This window comes from Scyliorhinus torazame, chromosome 7 (assembly GCF_047496885.1).
Source record: "Scyliorhinus torazame isolate Kashiwa2021f chromosome 7, sScyTor2.1, whole genome shotgun sequence".
In the NCBI taxonomy this organism is placed as follows: domain Eukaryota; kingdom Metazoa; phylum Chordata; class Chondrichthyes; order Carcharhiniformes; family Scyliorhinidae; genus Scyliorhinus; species Scyliorhinus torazame.
Window position 1 is genome coordinate 293,898,572 of NC_092713.1, and position 21,366 is coordinate 293,919,937.

General features: G+C 46.6%; 1 protein-coding gene across 1 annotated transcript in view; it reads left to right on the forward strand.

The window, feature by feature from the left end:
- The window catches only part of LOC140427481 (ganglioside GM2 activator-like), a 37,324-nt gene extending 23,597 nt beyond the window's left edge, over nucleotides 1-13,727 (forward strand). Inside the window, exons 3-4 of the mRNA XM_072513000.1 lie at nucleotides 394-513; nucleotides 12,189-13,727. Of these exons, the coding sequence (XP_072369101.1) occupies nucleotides 394-513; nucleotides 12,189-12,341 (273 nt within the window). The 3' untranslated portion in view covers nucleotides 12,342-13,727. The remainder of the gene's footprint in view (nucleotides 1-393; nucleotides 514-12,188) is intronic.
- The last annotated feature ends 7,639 nt before the right edge of the window (nucleotides 13,728-21,366 follow it).

Below are 21,366 nucleotides of genomic sequence, written 5' to 3' on the forward strand. Positions count from 1 at the left end.
ACCCTTCATATTATGGGGGTGAGTTTGGGGGTGGGCGGGAAGGTAGTGGGATGAATGCGCATGCCATTTTACACGCCCAACCACTGCCAACCAGTGGGAAACACATCCTCCAAGGCATATAACATGCAGTTCAAGGTTGTGATAAACACTATGGGCGAGATCTTCATGCTGTTCATGCCAGCAGGATCATCCAGTCTTGCCGATGGCAGCATGGGGTAGATTCAATGGGAAATCCCATTGACAGCGGTAGGACCACAAGATCCCACCAATGGCCATCGGCGGTCAGCCTTCGAGAAACGGGTGCCGAAGAATCTCAGCCAATGTTATCAATGTAACTTTTTTCTTATTGCAAGGTGAAATAACTACTGATGTTTTATCTTTTGATTGGTTTAGGTTGAAGTAGCAGTTCAAAAGAAGTTTTTATTTTGGTGGAAACTTCCCTGCATCAACCCAAAATGTACTTATGATTTATGTGAGCTGCTTCATCTTGAATCATCTTGTGTCCTCAACCCTGTAAGTCACATCTGTCCAATTACATTAATACATATATCACCCGCTTAGATTGGCCTGCTGCATAATAAGCTGGTCTATCTCTTTCGAACAAATATCCATTCTAATGGCAGGATAACCATTAACCATCAAAACCAACTTACACAGCATTACATTGCAAGTGGCTTAAGATACACATCAAGGGTCTGTTATCTGAGCATCACACAAGCACAAAATATTATAGAATAATGACTGAATCCTTAATAACTGCAGTGAAAAGAACCCAGAAATTTCAGTCTAACGTTATTCAATAATTAGCTTTGAAATGGAGAGAAACTTTAAGCCATTTTGAGTTCTAGCTCCTGCTCATGCTCATTGGGTGTCCCAAACTCACTGGCTTCTCCTGATGCTGTATTGAGTGACTCCAATGCTGATCCACCTGAAGGAAAGGACTTACAATTAGTTAGAGCTTTTTGCAATCTCTACAGGTCTTAAAGTGCTTTAGAGCAATGTAGTTTTGAAATGTAGTCACTTCTGTAACGTAGGAAATGGCATGGGAAATCCCTCATTCCCAGAAGAGACAACCACTCTGTACAGATAGTTTGAGTCTTCGGATAGCATAGGGCTTCAACTCCAGGTTTGCTTCCGTGGTCTTGAGGTGAAGTACCGTGTCCATAACATCTGAGCCGTGGATTATTTCTGGTTTACTTCTTATCTTGTCCTGCGGTCACAGGACTGTTATCAACTTCTTCAAAACAGAAAATATTACCACTTGAATTATTCATTGACGATTCTTTTGGTAAAGGTGACTAGAGAGTCCTTCAGCATTCCCATGGAGATTTAATTGACAATATTTTATCGTGTATATACGTGCTGACAACAGCAATGCCCACCTCTGCATCTGGCTCACTGCTTGACATGGAATACCGGAGTGCGGCCCAAGTATCATTGTCAGCGGTTGGTGATCCGTTCATAAAGTAAATTTCCTTCCATGCAGGTATTGGTAAAGACGTTCAATTCCAAAAATGTGCCAAGAGCTTCTTTCTCTCTATGTGCCTAGTTAATTTCCGCCACACCTTCCCCCTCACCCGGCCGGACCCACCGGCGTCGGCCCACCCAGGGCAGCACACACAGTAGCGACTATGGGGCCGCGGTGCATACCCCTGGCGAGGGCAATGACAGCCAATGGTACCCATGGCATCAGGGATGGGTGCCAGAGGCCCCCACGGTGCCAGCCACCAAAGGAGTCAGGGGTGCGGGGATGGAGGAAGGAGGGACATTCGATGGCAGAGCCCACAGTGCCAACCGGGGCCATCATGTAGCCAATGGACCTGGTTGGGCACGGGGATATGCACCAGTCTAACATGTTGGCCTTTCACTCCCTGCAGACAATGGATATTGAAATTCAACCAGCAATGGAGGCCTTCCTGTTGGTCGCCGCAGCCCTGGGGATGCCCTCCAGCTGTATCGGGTGCTGCTCAAGGAGGAGGAAGCTGCAGCAGCAATGTGTGCCACAGAGGGACAGGTGGCAGCCACCTCCCTGGGCTGGGGTACAGGGTCACCCTCCTCTCCTCCACGGTGTCCAGGAGGGTCTCCAGCTCGGTGTCGATGAATCAGGGTGCCGCTCTCCTTGCTGCCATCTTGTTGGCTGGGCTGGTGTGTGTGGGGACTGAAGTATGTATATGCGGCTGCAGCTTGTCAGCCTCCTGCGTGTTAATCGTGAAAACGGTGAATCCGGCACCATTTCTCATTGGAATTGATTGTGTTCCACGTGGCACCGGTGCTTATTGGTAGCGGATTCGTCCAGGTGTGACGACAGTGTTTCTGTATTGAAAGTCCACAGATTCTGCGTTGGCATCAATACTTAGGGCGGAATGTAATGTAACACTGCTGTTTAAGAAGGGAGGGAGGCAGAAGACGGGGAATTATAGGCCAGGTAGCCTGACTTTGGTCATTTGTAAGATTTTAGAGTCCATTATTAAAAATGAGATTGTGGAGTACTTGGAAGTGCATGGTAAAAATAGGACTGAGTCAGCACGGCTTCATCAAGGGGAGGCCATGTCTGACCAATCTGTTAGAGTTCTTTGAGGCAGTAACAATTATTTAGACAAAGGAGAAACAGTGGATGTGATTTACTTAGATTTCCAGAAAGCCTTTGACAAGGTGCCGCATTGGAGACTGTTAAATAAGTTAAGAGCCCATGGTGTTCAGGGTAAGCTTCTGGCATGGATAGAGGATTGGCTGACTGGCGGAAGGCAGAGAGTGGGGATAAAGGGGTCTTTTTCAGGATGGCAGTCGGTGACTAGTGATGTCCCTCAGGGGTCGGACCACAACTTTTCACAATATACATTAATGATCTGGAGAAAGGAACTGAAGGCATTGATGCTTAGTTTGGAGATGATACAAAGATCTGTAGAGGGGCAGGTAGTATTGAGGAAGCAGGCGGGCTGCAGAAGGACTTGGACAGGCCGGGAGAGGGGGCAAATCGGTGGCAGATGGAATATAATGTGGAAAGGTGTGAGGTTATGCACTTTGAAAGGCGAAATGGAGGCATAGTCTATTTTCTATAGGCGGAGCAGACTCGATGGGCCGAGTGGCCTAATTTGCCCCTATGTCTTATGGTCTTATGGGATTCCCCGCTTGCCGACGCAGAAATCCTATTCGGCAATCAGGCGGAGCAGAAATCGGGGGCGGCGCCTATTTTCAGATGCTCCGTCCCCTCCACAATGGTGAGTATGCTGCCTGCCATTAGGACGGCCTCAGGCCATCACCCGAAGGCCCGCCCCCAATGCTCCGTCCCCGATGGGCCGACTTCCCGACAGCGTAGAACACGTGTGCTCTGCGTTTTCGTCAACCTCGCGTGACAGCTGCGGGCTGTGTCCTGCACCGCCACAGTCGGTGGGGGGGGGGCGGGCATTCCGTTGGCTGGGGGGGCTTCGGTGGGGGATGGGGGGCTGGTGGGGATGGTCCGGGGGTGGCATGGGGGGGGGGGGGTTACAGGGGGTCACTATTTGGCAGCTGCCGCCATGTTGTACGGCGGATCCGCTGCAGGTCATCGCCGTGCGCATGCGCAGCCACGGACCCAGCAATTCTCCCCCCGTTTCTGTCAGGAATGCCGGGGGGTTTATGTGGCGTGGCTGCTAGCCCCCCACCGGGCGGAGCATCGCTGCGGGGGCGCCGCCGACTTTTTCATTGTAAAACTAGACACTTCCCCCGCACATAGCCTCGAAATCGGAGAATCCAGCCCTTCGTCTCAGAAACGGAGAATCCCGCCCCTAGTCTCTGGAATCTTCCTCATTCTTTCCAGAAACATTTATCTGGAGATAAGCTTCACTAAGGTAACCTTCTACTGAAATTCTACTGAAAACCAACCCAGCAAATAAATAATCGAATAAAGTAGCTCTGCACACAGGACCAGATTGGTAGTGACTTGAAAATCACCACAATGCATACGGAACCATTTTTCTTCTTCACAAACCCAATCACTTACATTAACAGGTTTGAGGACCCTTGTCTTGACCAGCCTTTCGAATTCTGCCTCGACCTTAGGGCTGATGGTGATTGGCACTGACCTTTTATTTCTTTATTTGTTTATGGGAGTGGACATCGCTGGCTCAGCCAGCCATTTTATTGCCCAGCCCACATTTCTGTGGCTATGGAGTCACATGTAGACCAGACCAGGTAAGGATGACAGATTTTCCTCGCCTAAAGGACATGAGTGAACCAGATCTGTTTTTACGATAATTGACAATGGTTTCATTAGAATTTTAATTCCAGATTTTTTAAAATTGAATTCAAATTCCACCATCTGCCGTGGTGAGATTGGAACCGGGGTCCCCAGAGCATTACCCAGGGTTTCTGGATTACTAGTCCAGCGACAATGCCACTACGCCACTATTTCCCCTAGCATTCGAGCACCTTGCTTGGCTTTCGTCCTTAATCTTTAGCTTGACTGAGATCCCCTTCATGCTTCCCAGCTCTCCATTAAAGACAATGGCATGTTTCGTTCAAGTTTTCAGTCGACCTGCTTCAGATTCTGAGATGAGATTCACCTCAACTCAGTTTAGCTTGATTCTCACCAACCAGGCTCTCCGCATTATGGTCAGATTGTTCCCTCTAATGATGTGCAGGGGCAAGTCTGCAGTCTGTTCATTTAGCTGCACATTTACATTGTTACGGCTCTTCAACAGAACCCTTTCCCCAGCATAGGTTTTTAGTCTACGATGTGCCACAGAATATTTAGCACTACCTTTCTTCTTTTTTTCAAACAAGGTATTCCTGAGCTCAGCCTCTTTCCTTCTAAGTTTTGGAACACCCCACCTCGAAACTATTGTTGCAGGGTACTTGCTACTTTCAATGCTCCCTGTATTGTTCCAGGATTTTCCAGGCAGTTCATGTGGCGAGCTTCTTTTCGATGTTGTTTCCTTTGAAATCTACTTTTACATTTTGGTTCCTTCGATGGCGACTACTGATTCTTGACACCCTTCCATTACCAGCTTTGGTGTAGCAAAGGTTTTAGCTTCATAATCCTTTTCTTATTTCTTTGCAGAAATCGCTGATTCTTTTCCTTTTTTTTTCTTCTTCGGGACTATGCCAGCTTGGTTCCTCATCGCCAGTTTTCTTTGTGGTATTTTTAAAGGATGCAGACCATGGTGGCACAGTGGTTAGCACGGCTGCCTCATAGTGCCAGGGATACGGGTTCAATTCCGGCCTTGGGTGACAGTGTAGAGTTTCCGCTTTCTCCCCGTGTGTGCGTGGGTTTCCTCCGGGTGCTCCAGTTTCCTCCCACAGTCCAAAGATGTGTAGGTGAGGTGGATTGGCCATGCTAAATTGCCCCTCAGTTTCCAAAAGGTTAGGTTTAAGGATGGTCGGTGCAGACTCGATGGGCAGAATGGCCTCCTTCTGCACTGTGGTGATTCTATTCTATGTGATAACAGGGGGTGTGATCCAATGCGCAAAGATAAACGCCCGAATGGATTGGCCATGTTAAATTGCCCCTTACTGTCCAAAGGTTAGGTGGGGATGGCAGGAGCGTGAGCCAGGGTAGGACGCTCTTTCAGAGGGTTGGTGTAAACGTGATGGGTCAAACAGTCTCCTTCTGCACTGTAGGGATTCTATGATTCTTCTATTTGAGACCCTGATTAAAACCTTCTTATTTGACTAAGCTTTTGGTTATCAGTTCTAATGTCCCCTTATGTGACTCCATGTCAGAGTTTGTTTGTAATGAACCTGTGAAACGCTTTAGGATGTTTACCTCTGTTAAAGGTGCTATATCAATGCAGGTTCTTGTTGTTACTGTTGTCGGATTTAGGAGATCCTTCTCCAGCTCACACTGTTCTCCAAGGGTAGAGTGCAAAGGTATGGAAATAGCCCATGCAGCAGGTTCCCCATCATTAAAGCACGTTTTATACTTCCAAACTGCAACACACATATAATACATAACCACTTGAAATACGCCTAAATAGCTGTAATAACATATAACTGTGCCTAGGTCAGGTCACCAGTACTCTCAGCAGCAACCTGTATTGAAAAAGCCTGTTCTCCTAAAATCACTCATCATCAATCTTTAATGTTGAAGCCAAGACTAACAACAACCCTAATAACAAAGTTCCCAATGACATCACAGTGTTCAGTAATAACACACAGAGTGTTGCGCTGAATTCTCTACTACTGGTTATTGGAGTTTTAATCATTTTCATATCCCATTCACACACAGTTTTTTAAAATTTAGAGTACCCAATCCTTTTTTTTCTAATTAAAGGGCAATTTAGGGTGTCCAATCCACCTACCCTGCACATCTTTGGGTTGTGGGGGTGAGACCCACGCAAACACGGGGAGAATGTGCAAACTCCACACGGACAGTGACCCGGGGCTGGGATCGACCCCGGGTCCTCAGCGTCGCGAGGCAGCATTGCTAACCACTGTGCCACCGCGCCACCCTCATTCACACACAGTTAACAGGGGAAGACCTAATGGCAATAGTGAGAAATCCATCTACATGTAACAGACAATAATGAGGACAAAACATCTTTGACTAAAATAATTTAAATCTTTGTGTTGGGCTTTAGTATTCGTGAGAGTTGAACTGGAGTAAATTGTCCGATCAATGGCTTGTTGTCTGTGCAGTTTCAATCAGTTCCAGTAGGTGGCATCTGTGTAACAGAATGTTTTTAAATTTCAAAGTTGCTCTCCCATGACTTGAGCTCTGATTACACTGAAGTAAAAGACATTTTAAATACCCATCCGGTGTCAGAGTGATATTGTCACTGGACTAGTTTACCAGAGACCCAGAGTAATGCTCTGGTAATAATCTCTGGATTACTACCTGAGCCACGAGCTAATTGGCACAGGGTCAATAAGAGGTAAATGCATGTCCCAAAGATTGGTGTGGGAGGAATGGGTTTGAATTCATGGGACATTGACACCAGTACTGGGGAAGAGGGGACCTGTTCCGATGGGACGGTCTGCATCTGAATCATGCTGGGACCAGAGTCCTGGCGAATCACATAACTAGGGCTGTAGATAGGGCTTTAAACTAAATAATGGGGAGGGAGGGTTCAGTTTCATGGAGAATTGGAAAATTGAAGTTAAAGGAGAAGGTAGAGGTCCAGGTTAATGACGAGGATTTTAAAATAGTTAAAGGAGCCGAGGACTCAGGAGAGGTCAGTAAAGTTTCCAGACCACGTAATAGAACAGAGAGTATAGAAAGCGGAAGGAATCTAATTTCAGGCACAGCAAATAGGTGACAAGTGTGAGAAGGGAGGTGGTCAATGCAGCACTGAGGGTGTTGCACTTAAATGCGCGCAGTATTCGGAGAAAGGTAAATGAGCTTGTTGCGCACATTGAAATTGTCCGGTATGATGTTGTGGGCATCACAGAGACGTGGCTGCAAGGGGATCAGGGCTGGGATCTAAATATATAAGAATATGTGTCCTATCGAAAACACAGGCAGATGGGCAAAGGGGGCTGGGTTGCATTGTTAGTAAGGAATGAAGTTAAATCGATAGCAAGGAGCAATATAAGATCAGAAGGCATAGAATCTCTGTGGATAGAGTTGAGGAATCGCAAAGGTAAAAAGACCCTGCTGGGAGTTATGTACAGGCCCCCTAGCAGTAGTCAGGATGTGGGGCAGAAAATAAATTAGGAGATAGAAAAGGGTTATATGTAAGGCAATATTACAATAATCATGGGAATTTCAATTTGCAGGTGGACTGGGAAAATCAGGTTGGTAGTGGTTCTGGTGCCATTCGCTTTATAATCCATCTTTTATCCTTTTTGCCCAGCATGTACTCACTTAATCAGAAAGCTAATATTTGGTAGTATGTCCCTGGAAGACTTTTGGATAAGTATTGGAGAATAAATGCCGAGAAACGCGAAGAAATCCGGTGATAAAAGGGCACAGTTGTATTCGACGGGTGTGGAGCCACCTTTTCATTATGACGACGTGATCCTCAGGCGGTCTGTTGACCCGGCGCTCTCTGACGTGCTAAAAATGGCACTTGCAAACATTATCTGAGTTATAGACCAGAGACTCGGCTTGCTGACGGAAAGTTTGAGTGCTCACGAGGCCGAGCTGCAGAACACGAATAAGAGGCTGGATGAAACGGAGGAAAGAATCCTGAATGTTGAAAATATTGCTTCCTAAGCTGGGGTTCATATTTAATTCTTGGAAAAACAGCTATGTGGCATGTCAGAAACCCTGGAAGATTTAGAGAAGCGAGGCTGGAATATCCAGGTCGTCGGTCTTTTAGAAAGGAGTGGAGAGTAAAGCTCCAGTTTCGTTCTTTGAGAACCGACTGTCACATTTTCCTAAACTGGATGTGAAGGCTGGGAATTTCAAATTAGAAAGGGGGCATCATATCCTGGCTTTGATTCAAAGGGACAATCAATGCTTCAGGGCTATAATCGCTTCCACAACTTTGAAGATCGCCGGAGGGTCCTGGAAATGGTGCGGTGGGATCTGACTATATGAGTGGGCGAGGATTTCCTTTTTCCAGGACTTTTGCAGCTGAAGCATTGAGGCTTCAACGAAGTTCGAAAACAACTCAAGGCTGCTGGAATGAATTATGTCATGCTTTATCCTGCGACCCTGAAAGTGATGCCTGATGATTCTGTTAAGTCATTTGATGATCTGACTAGTGCCTTGGCCTTCGTTAAGTCCATAGAGGGCAAAGTGTTTGACTGATAATATGCAGCTCTGGTAATTTGAAATTTCTCCCTCTCACTTTGTTGAAGAGGGTGGACTCTCGGGCTATCCGCTCTGTGAGGAACTCAGAGGTTAATGAAAACTGAAGATATTAATGTGGCATTTAGGGATTTCTATATTGAATTATATAAATCTGTTCAATCTGGTGTAGTGGAGTGCATGGAGCTCTTGTTCGCTTCCCACAAGCTCCCTGTGGTTTCAGAGGATCAGCGCTTGGCTCTTAGTGCTCCTATCTCTAAAAAATGAAGTGGTTGTGGCCATGAAGGAACTTCAGCTGGACAAGGGCCCAGGTCCAGATGGTTCAACGTGTGAGATTTACAGGGATTTTAGGGATCTGTTAATAGAGTCATTGGTTGGTATGTACTGTCACCCCCTTGAGGCAGGTTTACTGCCACCAATGCTTTTGGAGGCAAATATCTCCCTGATTTTGAAGAGAGACAAGGATCTGGAGGAGTGTGTCTCCTATAGGCCCATCTCACTTCTGAATGTTGATTTGAAGTTATTGTCTAAGGTATTGATGAGGCAGTTGTTATATTACTCTTTGATGATATATCTTGTTACTCTTTGCTTCATAATCCAGAATGATTCTGAAGAAACCAGCAATCTTTAACTTAAAGCAAAACTGATTTATTGAGTAATGATTGATTAAGATTGATTAATATTGAGTTTGCAGATTCCACAGAACCATAACTAGTAATCAAGTAATCTATATTAAAGTATTAACTAATTTAAACTACACATGCTAAACTATGCTGTGATCTATCTTTCTTACACTCTACAGTCTAGTCACTCCAGGTTGGAAGAGGCCAAGATCCTGTGAGTTCTCATATTTATAGTGGGATCCAGTGGTGCCCTCTAATGGTTGTGTTACGCTGAGATGTAATAATCAACATTTTACTTGTCTACATATATACATATCATTACAGCAGTGAGAGGAAATTTTACCTATGATTGTTGATAGGATCAGACGGGGTTCATAAAGGGTAGGTTTTCTACTAACAATTTTAGAAGGTTATTGTATGTGATCCAGGTTTTCCAGAAGCAGGCACTAGATGGTCTGGTGAGCTCCTTGGATGAGAATGGAATTATCTGGTGTGCACACTGTGGAGATTTGGGTTGGGTGAGGAATATATTAAATGGGTTCACGTACTGTACCATAGACCCTTGGCGGCAGTACTCACGAATAGTTTGAGGTCTGAGAACTTTGGTTTGCAGAGAGGGGCTAGACAGGGTTGCTCCCTGTCTCCGCTGCTGTTTGCATTGACCATAGAGCCGTGGGCAGACACTATCAGGTGGGACCCCTTGATATTGGGGCTGGGTTGTGGGGGGATGCAGTTTTGACCCAGTGACAGTGAGGAATGCAATATAGTTCCAAGTCAGGATGGTGACTCACTTTCTATCGAAGTCTTTTCTTATTTAAATATCTTTAGAAATTCTTACTATCTGTCTTTATATTTCTAGCTAGCTTTCTCTCATCCTCTAATTTTTCCTGCCTTTTAATCTTTTTGTCATTCTTTGTGTTGTTTGTATCCTGTCCCATCTTCTGATCTGCCATCCATTTTTTTGCAATTTCACCAAAAAATGTGATTTCAATAATAACAATTTCAATTTCTGTATTAGCAATTTTAGCAAACTTCACCAATAAGAGCTCATGGTGTTGGGGGTAATACGTTAGCATTGATAGCGGATTGGCTAGCTAACAGGAAGGAGAGCATCAGGTTGAATTGGCCATTTACAGGTTGGCAAATTATGGGGTGCCACAGGAATCAGTGGTGGTTCCAAGCTGGTCATGAGGAGGAAGTTCTTCTCTCTGAAGGCTGTGAATCTTTGTAATTCTCCCCCCCCCCCCCGAGCTGAAAATACTGACTTAAGACTGAAATCGACATATTCTTGAACAATATGGAAGTTAAGCATTATGGGAAATGGGTAGGAAAGCAGAGCTGAGGGCAAGATCAAGATCTTACGGAATAATGGAGAAAGCTAGAGGGGCTGTATGGTCTAAACCCTGCTCCTATTTCTTATGCTCTTAGTCCCACATAGTGATGTCAGCAGAATTGACCAACTCCCTCGCGAATCTGCCAAATACAAACATATTGAGTGGGATTCTCCAGTTCACCAGCCGGGTGTTTCTTTTGGCGGTGCGCCGATCGCTGCCGGTGGGACTGCACTCCCACCGCTTGTCAATGGTGTTATGAACCCCTGGGCTAGTGCCTGGTCAATTCCAGCCCCATTTGATCCGGAGTCGTAACACAATTGAAATTAATAAATAATTCTTTAAAAAATACCCCCGGTCTTTGGCCCTTGGCTGCCCAATAACTACAGTCACCGGCTTTGTAAATTTAAACACAATTAGTTTTTATTAATAACAATAATTATAATTAAATATGCAGCAAATATAACAGGTTAGCTATTATCTAATCCCTAACCCCCCCACTTTAACTCACCTCACCCTCTACACACACACAAGACAGACAAACACAGAGGAGAAAAGAGGGGTGTAAAATAATGACAAAAGTAAAAAGGATAAGAGCGTTTGTTTCAGATGATTGTCTTTGCGTACAACTTCCTTCAATTTAAGCTTTCAGTTTGAAGTTTCTGCTTTCAATCAGTAATGATATTCACTGTAGTTTCACTCAGGACTCTATACAGCTGTGCAGCTTTTCTGGATAAAAAGAGAAAGAGAGAGAGATCCTCTCCTCTGGACATTCAGGAACCAACTGTGCTTTCCTTGGTTCTCTGAAAAATCATCCCACTTGGGTAGGATCCAATCACAGAATGCGGCCTTTTGGCCAACTCATTGGCCACCAGCCAGCCAATCGAACCGTGTCCCACCGATCTCTTGGAAGCCGAAAAGTCTGAGTTCTGCTGTCCGAAGACTAGCACAGTGTTCTCTTTTGTAACTTTTGAGTTCCTCACTTCCCCTAATCGACCATGTATCCATTAACCATTATTGGATCAAATTGATAACAGCAAAATAAAGAAATGGGAAACACGAAAATCAACAGGAAGGGCCTTTACAGTGGGATTTTCCATTGAAGCCACCCCACGCTGCCAGGAAATCCATGGGCTGGGGTGCACAGCCACCAAAAAGTGGATTGCAACTGCGAGAAAATTCCGACCAACGTAGGATTCAAAGAAGGTAGAATCGTTTATAAACACGATTCCATCTAGTCCGAGTCGGTAGATGGGTCCAAGCAGAATCATAATTCAGATCAGTGTGCACACAGCCCATAACAAATTTGCTGGGAAACCTTCCTGATATATATTGTGAAACTTTCTGACTCCCCCTTAACAAAAGGCAGAACAAGGTAATATTGACTGAAATCCTGTTCCTGAGGCTTGGAGAACCATTCATTTGTTTATATTGTGTAATGTGAGCAAAGTTACTTATAGTCAGCTGCCTGAGATGTTAAAATTAGCACTTTTTCTGCATTAGCTCACTGTCTGGAATTATAAATCCGGCATTTTGCTCACACGCTCTCTTGCATTTCAGGGATATTTGAATTTCCCACAAACAACTTTTGATATTCCACAAAGCCCTCTCTTGTCGTTTTGGACAGCTGGCGAATACAATGCCAAAGTTCATCTGAAGAGTAATGAAGTGAATGTCGGCTGCTTTGATTTCTACTTCAATGTTGAAACATAATCAGTATTAGTAATTAGCCATTGACCATTGTGCCTTCTGTTGTTTAGACCTGAGGATCTGCAATTCCCTCCCTAAATCTCTTTGCCTTGCTACCTCACTCTCCTCATTCAAAATTCTCGGTAAAGACTTACCACTCTGACAAAGCATTTGTCTGCCTGTCCTAAGGACTTCTTTGGCTTGGTGCTAATCCTTGCCTGGTTTTGCTCCTGCAAAGTGCCTTGGAATGTACTTTAAAGGTGCTACATAAATGTAAGTTACTGTTGTAGTACAAGTGATGGAAAGATGCTGACCTGGAACTCCTGCTTGGCTTGCTGTACTCTTTAGAATAACCCATTTAGTGTGACTCAGTTGTTCCGGAGCTGGCCGATCCACATTCTCCCATTGCACACCAGCTCATTCAAAATGTGGCCACCCATGAGCAATCCCAATCCACGGCCTGTTTGCCCATCATTCACAATCTTATTCCTCAGTGTTGACTTCTGACTCCCCAGTATCTAATATTTAAGATTCTCATTCAATTCCCTTCATGTCTTCGCTCCCACCTGTCCCCAATTCCCTCCAGCTCTACAATTCCACCTCTCCTTGAACTTTCCACACCTTTGACTTTGGCCCCATAAGTTTCAACGATATTAAGATTTTATATAATACCTTTATTACAATAAAAGCTATAAAAGTGCTTCATAGGAATGTTAGCAAAGAAGCTGTTGTGTGGAGCCACGTAAGGAGATATTGCGACAAATGACCAAAACCTTGGTAGACAGAAACTTTCAAACTTTAAGCCTGAGGTGGTTGATGGTGTGGCTGTTGATGGAGGAGCGAAGAAAATTAGGGAAGGGCAAGCAGGCTAGAGTTAGAGGAATACAGAGTTCTTGGAAGCATGTAAGCAATTGTCCCTTGTTCCCTTCATCCCACCATCAGCAACTGTGCCTAGTGCTGCGTGGATCCCACTGTCTGGAATAACCTTACCCCAACTATTTGGGTGGGCGGGCTCACTCGACTGATACCTAGGATGGTGAGAGGAGGGGGGTATTGCTTATGATGAAAGGTTGGTTAGGCTGGACATGCAACCACTGGGGCGTAAGGTGATCTTATTGAATCATATAAGATCCTGAGGGGACTTGGCAGAGTGAATGCTGAAAGGTTGTTTCCACTTGTGGGAAAAACTAGAACTAGGGGACCCAGTTTAAAAATAAGGGAGTCTCCTATTCAAAATGGAGGCAAGAAGAATTTTGTTTTCCTCAGAAGGTCATGAGTGTTTTGAACTGTCTTCCCCAGAGTGTGGTGAAGGCAGGGTCAATGAATATTTTTAAGTCAGAGGTGGATAGATTCTTGACGAGTGGAGCCAAATGCTATTGACCGAGGTATATGTGTGTGTGTGTGTGTGTGTGTGGGGATGGGGGGTGGCGAGGGGGGGCGGTGGGGAGGAGAGGAATGTCGAGTTGAGGCCACAATCCGATCAGCCATGATCTTATTGACTTGCGGAATAGGCTCGAGGGACCGAATGGCCTACACATGCTCCTAACCTGCATATTTTTGTGTTATCATACGTCCAATCTTTGAAGATCCATCTTAAAACTCACCTCTGACCAATTTTGACTATCTCTCCCAATATCTCTTTCGTTGGCTCAACATCCGTTTTGCCACCCTAAAATTCCGCATAAATTCACATCATTGTTGGCTAAGATCCTATAAAATGTTGTTGTAAAATTATTAGAATTTGCTCCAACTTAGGTTTATGGCCTAGATGGATTCAACCGAAATGTTCATAATTGTTTATTATTGTATTATTGGCTGTAATAAATGCAATGGGGACAAAAGTATATAGTTTGAAAAGTTTTTTACTCCACTGTGTCCCACAAGTTTGCCATTGAACATATTAATCAAGTCATTGCCTCTTTGTGTGTTGAAGAACAATACATTATGGGTCACTTCTGGTGCACTGTATCACCAAGTTCTGTATGATGACTTGTTGTACCGGCTCGAGGGCTTAAGTTCTGATGCCAATCTCAGGTATCCTACAGTTATGAAGCCCCAAAAGGAGTTCTGCTCCAGGTGTATAGTTTGAAATTGGAATATTTGTCCTTGAATTTCCCTCTTATTGACAGATGATCTGTGGACGACTGCTCCGGGGGATTCAGGAGGGTCACTACCATTAGATGAGGGGGTGGTCACCCTGGCAAGAACCCTTCATTTATATTTGGCCAATCACCTCTCTCCAGTAAAAAATATTAAGCTTCTGGAATAACAACTGTTTGATTTCTCGTCTTAAAATTACACCTGAGCTACACTAAGGGGAAATGAAGAGCACTGGGAAAGCTAGAAAAAATACCCATGAACTCTTTTCAGGATTGAAAAGTCAACAATGTTCTCTCATGGCCAACAACAGCACAGCTGTACTCAACCTTGTTCAGACACTGCGGATATCCAACAGCTGGTCCCAGGTTCCAACTTTTGAAATCTGCAGGTTGTAAAATGGAGAAAAGGCTGAGGAATGTGAAGAATTCTTTCATTCCGAGGTCTGGAAGTGAATGAGTTACAGTAGGAAGTGGTGCACTGAGCCCTCGGTTTCAAAGCCAAGAGGATCAAGAGTATGTTGTGTCATGATATTCAAACACACACATCATGATGGACACACTAACAGGCAAATCAGAGTACACAACACCACAACCAATCACAGACAAGAACACCAACCACATAAAAAAGCACGAGCACGACACCTGGTGGTCAGTAGGTCTGGGGAGAAGGGAACAAGAAAGAGCTGTTAAAACATCACAAGCAGGGAACCCCCACGTGCAGAGTGCAAAGACCAAACTGTAAATAGTAAGTTGAAATAAAATAGCGTTGTACCATATACAACCGTGTTGGCTCATCTGTGTGTCAGAACACCCAACACCACATGGTACAGGAGTGGATCGATACCTGCCTACTAACCTGCCATTCTGGACATGGACCACACCGACAAACCGCAGCCGATGCAAGTCGCGGGGAACCTAGGTACCAACTGGAAGCTCTACAGGCAGCGATTTGACCTGTACATCCGTGCCACCGAAAAAAAGAATGCCTCGGATGACACGAAGATTGCAATGCTCCTCTTCTACGCAGGTCAGCACGCCACCAACGTCTTCAACTCACTGGTGTTCGAAGAAGGCGAAAACCAATCCAAATATGACACGGTCATCCTCAAACTGGACCAGCACTTTCAAGTTGAAGTAAATGAAAGTTTTGAAAGATACCTCTTTCAGCAACGCCTGCAAGGTAAGGAGGAGCTTTTTCAACCCTTCTTGACGCACCTCCGGATTCTAGCGCAGTCCTGCGGTTACGGCACCACCACAGAGTCCATGATCAGGGACCAGATTGTTTTTGGCGTTGCCTCTAGTGGCCTACGCCAGCAGCTTCTTAAAATGAAAAGCCTCACCTTAGCGTCTGCTGTGGAAGCCTGTGTCCTCCACGAAAATGCTACCTGCCGTTTTGCCCGATTTCAGGCGTCCGAGTTGGCACGGAGGGGGTCCCCAGCCGTCGAATCGGCAAGCCAGGCCGCCCACGACGTCGAACGCATCCAGGCCGTCGATTACTTCCCGACCCACGGCCCGGACGACAGCGGCCGCTTCCCGCGCTTTTCGCGGTCTCCCGCGCAGGTGCGCGCCAAAAATAACGGCCACAACGAGGGACGCACTGCGCAGGCGCGCCCACCGCAAGATCGCACTGCGCATGCGCAGTGGCGCAACGAACGCCGTGACGTCATGACGTGCGGCAATTGTGGAGCTCTACATTTAAAAGGGCAATGTCCTGCAAAAAACCGACAGTGCCTCTGATGTGGCAAGATGGGCCACTACGCAGCCCACTGTCGTTCGGCTCAACCCATGGATCCGGCGCATCCTCGACAATCTCGCAGACAAGTCAGGACCGTCCAGCCCACGCATCAAGACTTCCAGTTAAGTGATGCAGATGACCAGGATGCCTTCCGCGTTTCCGTCATTGATGTCAACAAGGTCAATGCCATCAATCCAGCCGATGAGTGGTGTGCCACCCTGACGGTCAACCGATCATGCGTCGCCTTCCGTCTGGACACCGGCGCATCCGCCAACCTGATTGCTTACTCTGCAGTCCAGGCCATGAAGGTCAAACCACCCATCACGCCATCCCGGCTCAAGATGGTTGACTATAACGGGAACGTCATCCCGTCCATAGGATCTTGCCAGCTACAGGTGACTCACAAGATGTACACGGCCACACTCCCCTTCGAAGTTGTCGGCTCATCAAAGGACTCGTTACTGGGCGCACAGGCGTGTAAGGTCCTTCACCTGGTACAGCGCATTATGTCTCTCTCTCCAGATGAGATATCCGACTTCCCGGATGCTGAGTTCCACGCAAATCTCCATTCCCTCCTTGCTCACAACCAGGAGGTTTTTGAAGGCATGGGGACATTGCCATACACGTACAAGATTCGACTCAGACCGGACGCCATCCCTGTTCACGCACCTCGCAGGGTTCCTGCGCCACTCAAAGACCGCCTCAAGGCACAACTGCAGATTCTTCAGGACCAAGGGGTCCTATCCAGGGTCACGGAGCCCACGCCATGGGTCAGCTCCATGGTCTGTGTAAAGAAGCCCTCTGGCGAGCTCCGTATATGTATAGATCCTAAAGATCTGAATAACAACATCATGCGGGAACACTATCCCATCCCGAAACGAGAAGACCTCACCAGCGAGATGGCGCGAGCCAAAATATTCACTAAATTGGATGCGTCCAAAGGATTCTGGCAGATCCAACTGGACCCGGCCAGCCGAAGACTATGCACATTCAACACCCCTTTTGGCAGATTCTGCTACAACCGGATGCCATTCGGCATCATTTCAGCATCTGAAGTTTTCCACCGCATTATGGAGCAGATGATGGAAGGCATCGAAGGGGTACGTGTATATGTGGACGATATCATCATTTGGTCCACCACTCCGCAGGAACACATGCATCGTCTACGACGTGTCTTTACCCGCATACGACAAAATGGCCTGCGTCTCAACCGTGCGAAGTGTGCCTTCGGCCAGACGGAGCTGAAATTCCTCGGGGACCACATCTCAAGGTCAGGGGTCCGTCCCGATGCAGACAAGGTTAGCGCCATCACAGCCATGCCACGACCGGCTGACAAGAAGGCTGTCTTAAGATTCCTGGGCATGGTCAACTTCCTTGGGAAGTTCATTCCCAACCTGGCTTCTCATACAACAAATATGCGCCATCTCGTAAAAAAATCGACAGAATTCAACTGGCACCAATCGCATCAGTGGGAATGGGAGGAGCTCAAGCACAAACTGGTCACGGCACCAGTGCTGGCCTTCTTTGACACGACTCGCCCTACAAAGATCTCAACAGACGCCAGCCAATCTGGTATTGGAGCGGTACTCCTGCAAAAAGACAGCACGTCGTCATGGGCCCCGGTTGCATATGCCTCACGAGCCATGACCCCTACTGAACAGCGCTACGCGCAAATCGAAAAAGAATGCCTGGGCTTGTTAACTGGACTGGACAAGTTCCACGACTATGTGTATGGCCTGCCACGATTTACGGTCGAAACTGACCACCGCCCCCTGGTCAACATCATTAACAAAGACCTGAACGACATGACTCCTCGCCTCCAGCGCATCTTACTTAAACTCAGGAGGTACGATTTTGAACTGATCTACACTCCGGGGAAGGAGCTCATCGTGGCGGACACTCTTTCCCGAGCAGTGAGCACACCACCAGATGCGGAGGGGTTCGTGCGTCAAATTGAGGCACACGTAACTCTGACAGCAGCAAATCTGCCAGCTGATGATCCTAGTCTGGCCCACATACGCGCAGAGACGGCGACTGACCCCCTTCTGCAGCGAGTGATGCGCCACATGACGGAAGGGTGGCTAAAAGGGCAGTGCCCCCAGTTTTATAATGTGCGAGATGATCTCACCAACATAGACGGGGTCCTTATGAAATCACACAGGATCGTTATTCCGCACAGCGTGCGCCAGATGATTCTTCATCAACTACACGAAGGCCACTTGGGCGTCGAAAAATGCAGACGAAGGGCCCGGGAGGCGGTATATTGGCCGGGTATTAATGAAGACATAGCCAACATGGTGCTCAACTGCACAACCTGTCAGAGGTTTCAGCCGGCGCAACCTCCGGAAACACTTCTACCACACGAGATGCTGACGTCCCCCTGGGCGAAGGTGGGTGTTGACCTATTTCACGCGCTCGGCAGAGATTACATCGTTATTATAGACTACTTCTCAAACTACCCGGAAGTCATGCCTCTCCATGATCTGACGTCGTCCGCAGTCATTGGGGCCTGCAAGGAAACATTTGCTCGCTATGGCATTCCAAGGACTGTCATGTCAGACAATGGACCCTGTTTCGCCAGCCGTGAATGGTCGTCCTTTGCCGCAGCATATGGTTTCACTCATGTGACATCCAGCCCTCTGCATCCACAATCGAACGGGAAGGCTGAAAAGGGTGTCCACATCGCCAAGCGGCTCCTGTGCAAGGCGGCTGCTGCCGGATCGGACTTTAACCTTGCCTTGCTGGCCTATCGATCGGCCCCGCTATCCACGGGTCTCTCGCCAGCGCAGCTACTAATGGGTCGCTCCCTCAGGACGACGGTACCTTCCATCCTGGCACCAACAACAGACCATGAGGCGGTTCTTCGGAACATGCAACTGCAGCGTGATCGCCAGAAAAGTCGGTACGACACACGAGCGACGGACCTGCCCCCCCTGTCCTCCGGAGACAAAGTACGCGTCCATCAACCGTATGGTGGCTGGTCAGCACCGGCCGAAGTCCTCCGACAAGTGGCTCCCCGCTCGTTCCTGGTTCGCATGCCGGATGGTTCCGTGCGTCGCCGCAATCGGCGCGCCCTTCGCCGACTTCCACGCTCACAGCCACACAGTACGCACACGCCAGATCCTCAACAGGCTTCCGAGGATGACTTTGTGGAGCTGCCGCACATCACGCCCTTTCCATCGCCACCCATGGCCATGCCTGCACAGCAGCCGGTGGTTCTTGATCCACCCTTGAGACGGTCAACCCGAACTCGTCGCAAGCCCATTAGACTGGACTTATAATACCGTTCATATGTTTAACAAGTTGCACAATTTTACATGATAACCTGTTGTTGTTTATCGTTCCAGATGTCGTCTGACTGGACAACTGTTCAAGTTTTTTTTTTTTCTTCTTCTCTCGTTCGCATTTATGTTATGTTATGGTACAACTTGGTTCATGTGACGCACCCGACATCGCCCCATGTACATAGTTCCGTCATATGCACATGCTGCACACAACACACACACACTCTTAGATGCACTCACGACACGATCATATTTATTACCACGTAGGCACATATCTTTGTAAAAAGGGGGGATGTCATGATATTCAAACACACACATCATGATGGACACACTAACAGGCAAATCAGAGTACACAACACCACAACCAATCACAGACAAGAACACCAACCACATAAAAAAGCACGAGCACGACACCTGGTGGTCAGTAGGTCTGGGGAGAAGGGAACAAGAAAGAGCTGTTAAAACATCACAAGCAGGGAACCCCCACGTGCAGAGTGCAAAGACCAAACTGTAAATAGTAAGTTTAAATAAAATAGCGTTGTACCATATACAACCGTGTTGGCTCATCTGTGTGTCAGAACACCCAACACCACATGTTGGAAGGAACACAAGAGGATTGTTCAAAGGACCAATGACTATTGATGGTAACAGAGAGAAGGTTGAAGGTCAGAGGTGAAAGCAGGTTTGCCCATCGAAAGACAAGCCTTTTCTCGTGTAATGTCTAAGAGAGGGACTGGTGGAATCTTCCCAGTTACGTGTGAACATTCTGCTGTAAGGAATTTTCTAAAAGCCTGTTCCAAGTGAATTGCTCGGAGCCAGCATCTGCTGTTGTTTTGAGTCAGTTTGTTCTTTCTAAGGATTATAGAAAAATAGTTCATGTCTGTATGTACTGCAATTCTAAATATGCAGCTGATTCTACAGCTGAAAGAAATGTGTCAGCTCTCCAAGCTACTAAATGACTTGAGACAAGCCTGTGTCCTGTCAATCTGATTAAACAGTGGAAGCGTGCAATTCCCAAATAGCAAATGGAGTACCCGATAGCTAAGGGTCACCATAACCTTGGGGAGTTCATTGCAATGTATGACTGTTAGTTACATGTCTTGAATTAGTCTTGAAATAAAAGGTATTTATAAAACAAATGTTTGGAACCACCACTAATTGATGGTTATCAGTAACTTCTCCTCAAACAATACCTTTCAACTTTCTGCAAATTTGCGAAGTGATTTGCGGCAAACTTTGATCCCCCCCCCCCCCGCACCCCCGACAATCATCGGCACATGACTTTAACTGAAGTACATCATGCGAACACGTTACCTACTATTCACCTACTATTTAGTTTCTGAAAGTATGAGACTCCAGTCCAGAAAATTACAAGTGTTGCCAACCTGACCTCGCAATCCTGTTCTCCGATCTGTGTTCCATTTTAAATGATTCTGTACCAGGAATGCTGTCTTACAATTTTGTGGCCTTAGTATCTTTAGCTGAGGCACAGCACTGTGTGATAAGTGGGGCATAACTGCTGAATGAATTCCACTAAAATTATTTTGTTTTCTTTTAACCACTTGCCTTACCTGTGTCATGACACCCTGGGCTAGTGTGTGACCAATTCCAGCCCCACTTGACACGGAGTCACACCACAGGTGAAATTAGATTTTATTTAAAATACCTGAGGTCCTTGGTTGAGCCCAATAAACTGGCTGGGGCTGGTTTAGCACAGGGCTAAATCGCTGGCTTTGAAAGCAGACCAAGGCAGGCCAGCAGCACGGTTCAATTCCCGTACCAGCCTCCCCGAACAGGCGCCAGAATGTGGCGACTAGGGGCTTTTCACAGTGACTTCATTTGAAGCCTACTTGTGACAATAAGCGATTTTCATTTCATTTCCTTTTATACAGTCCCCAGGTTTGTAACTTTAAAACACAAGAAAACTTTTG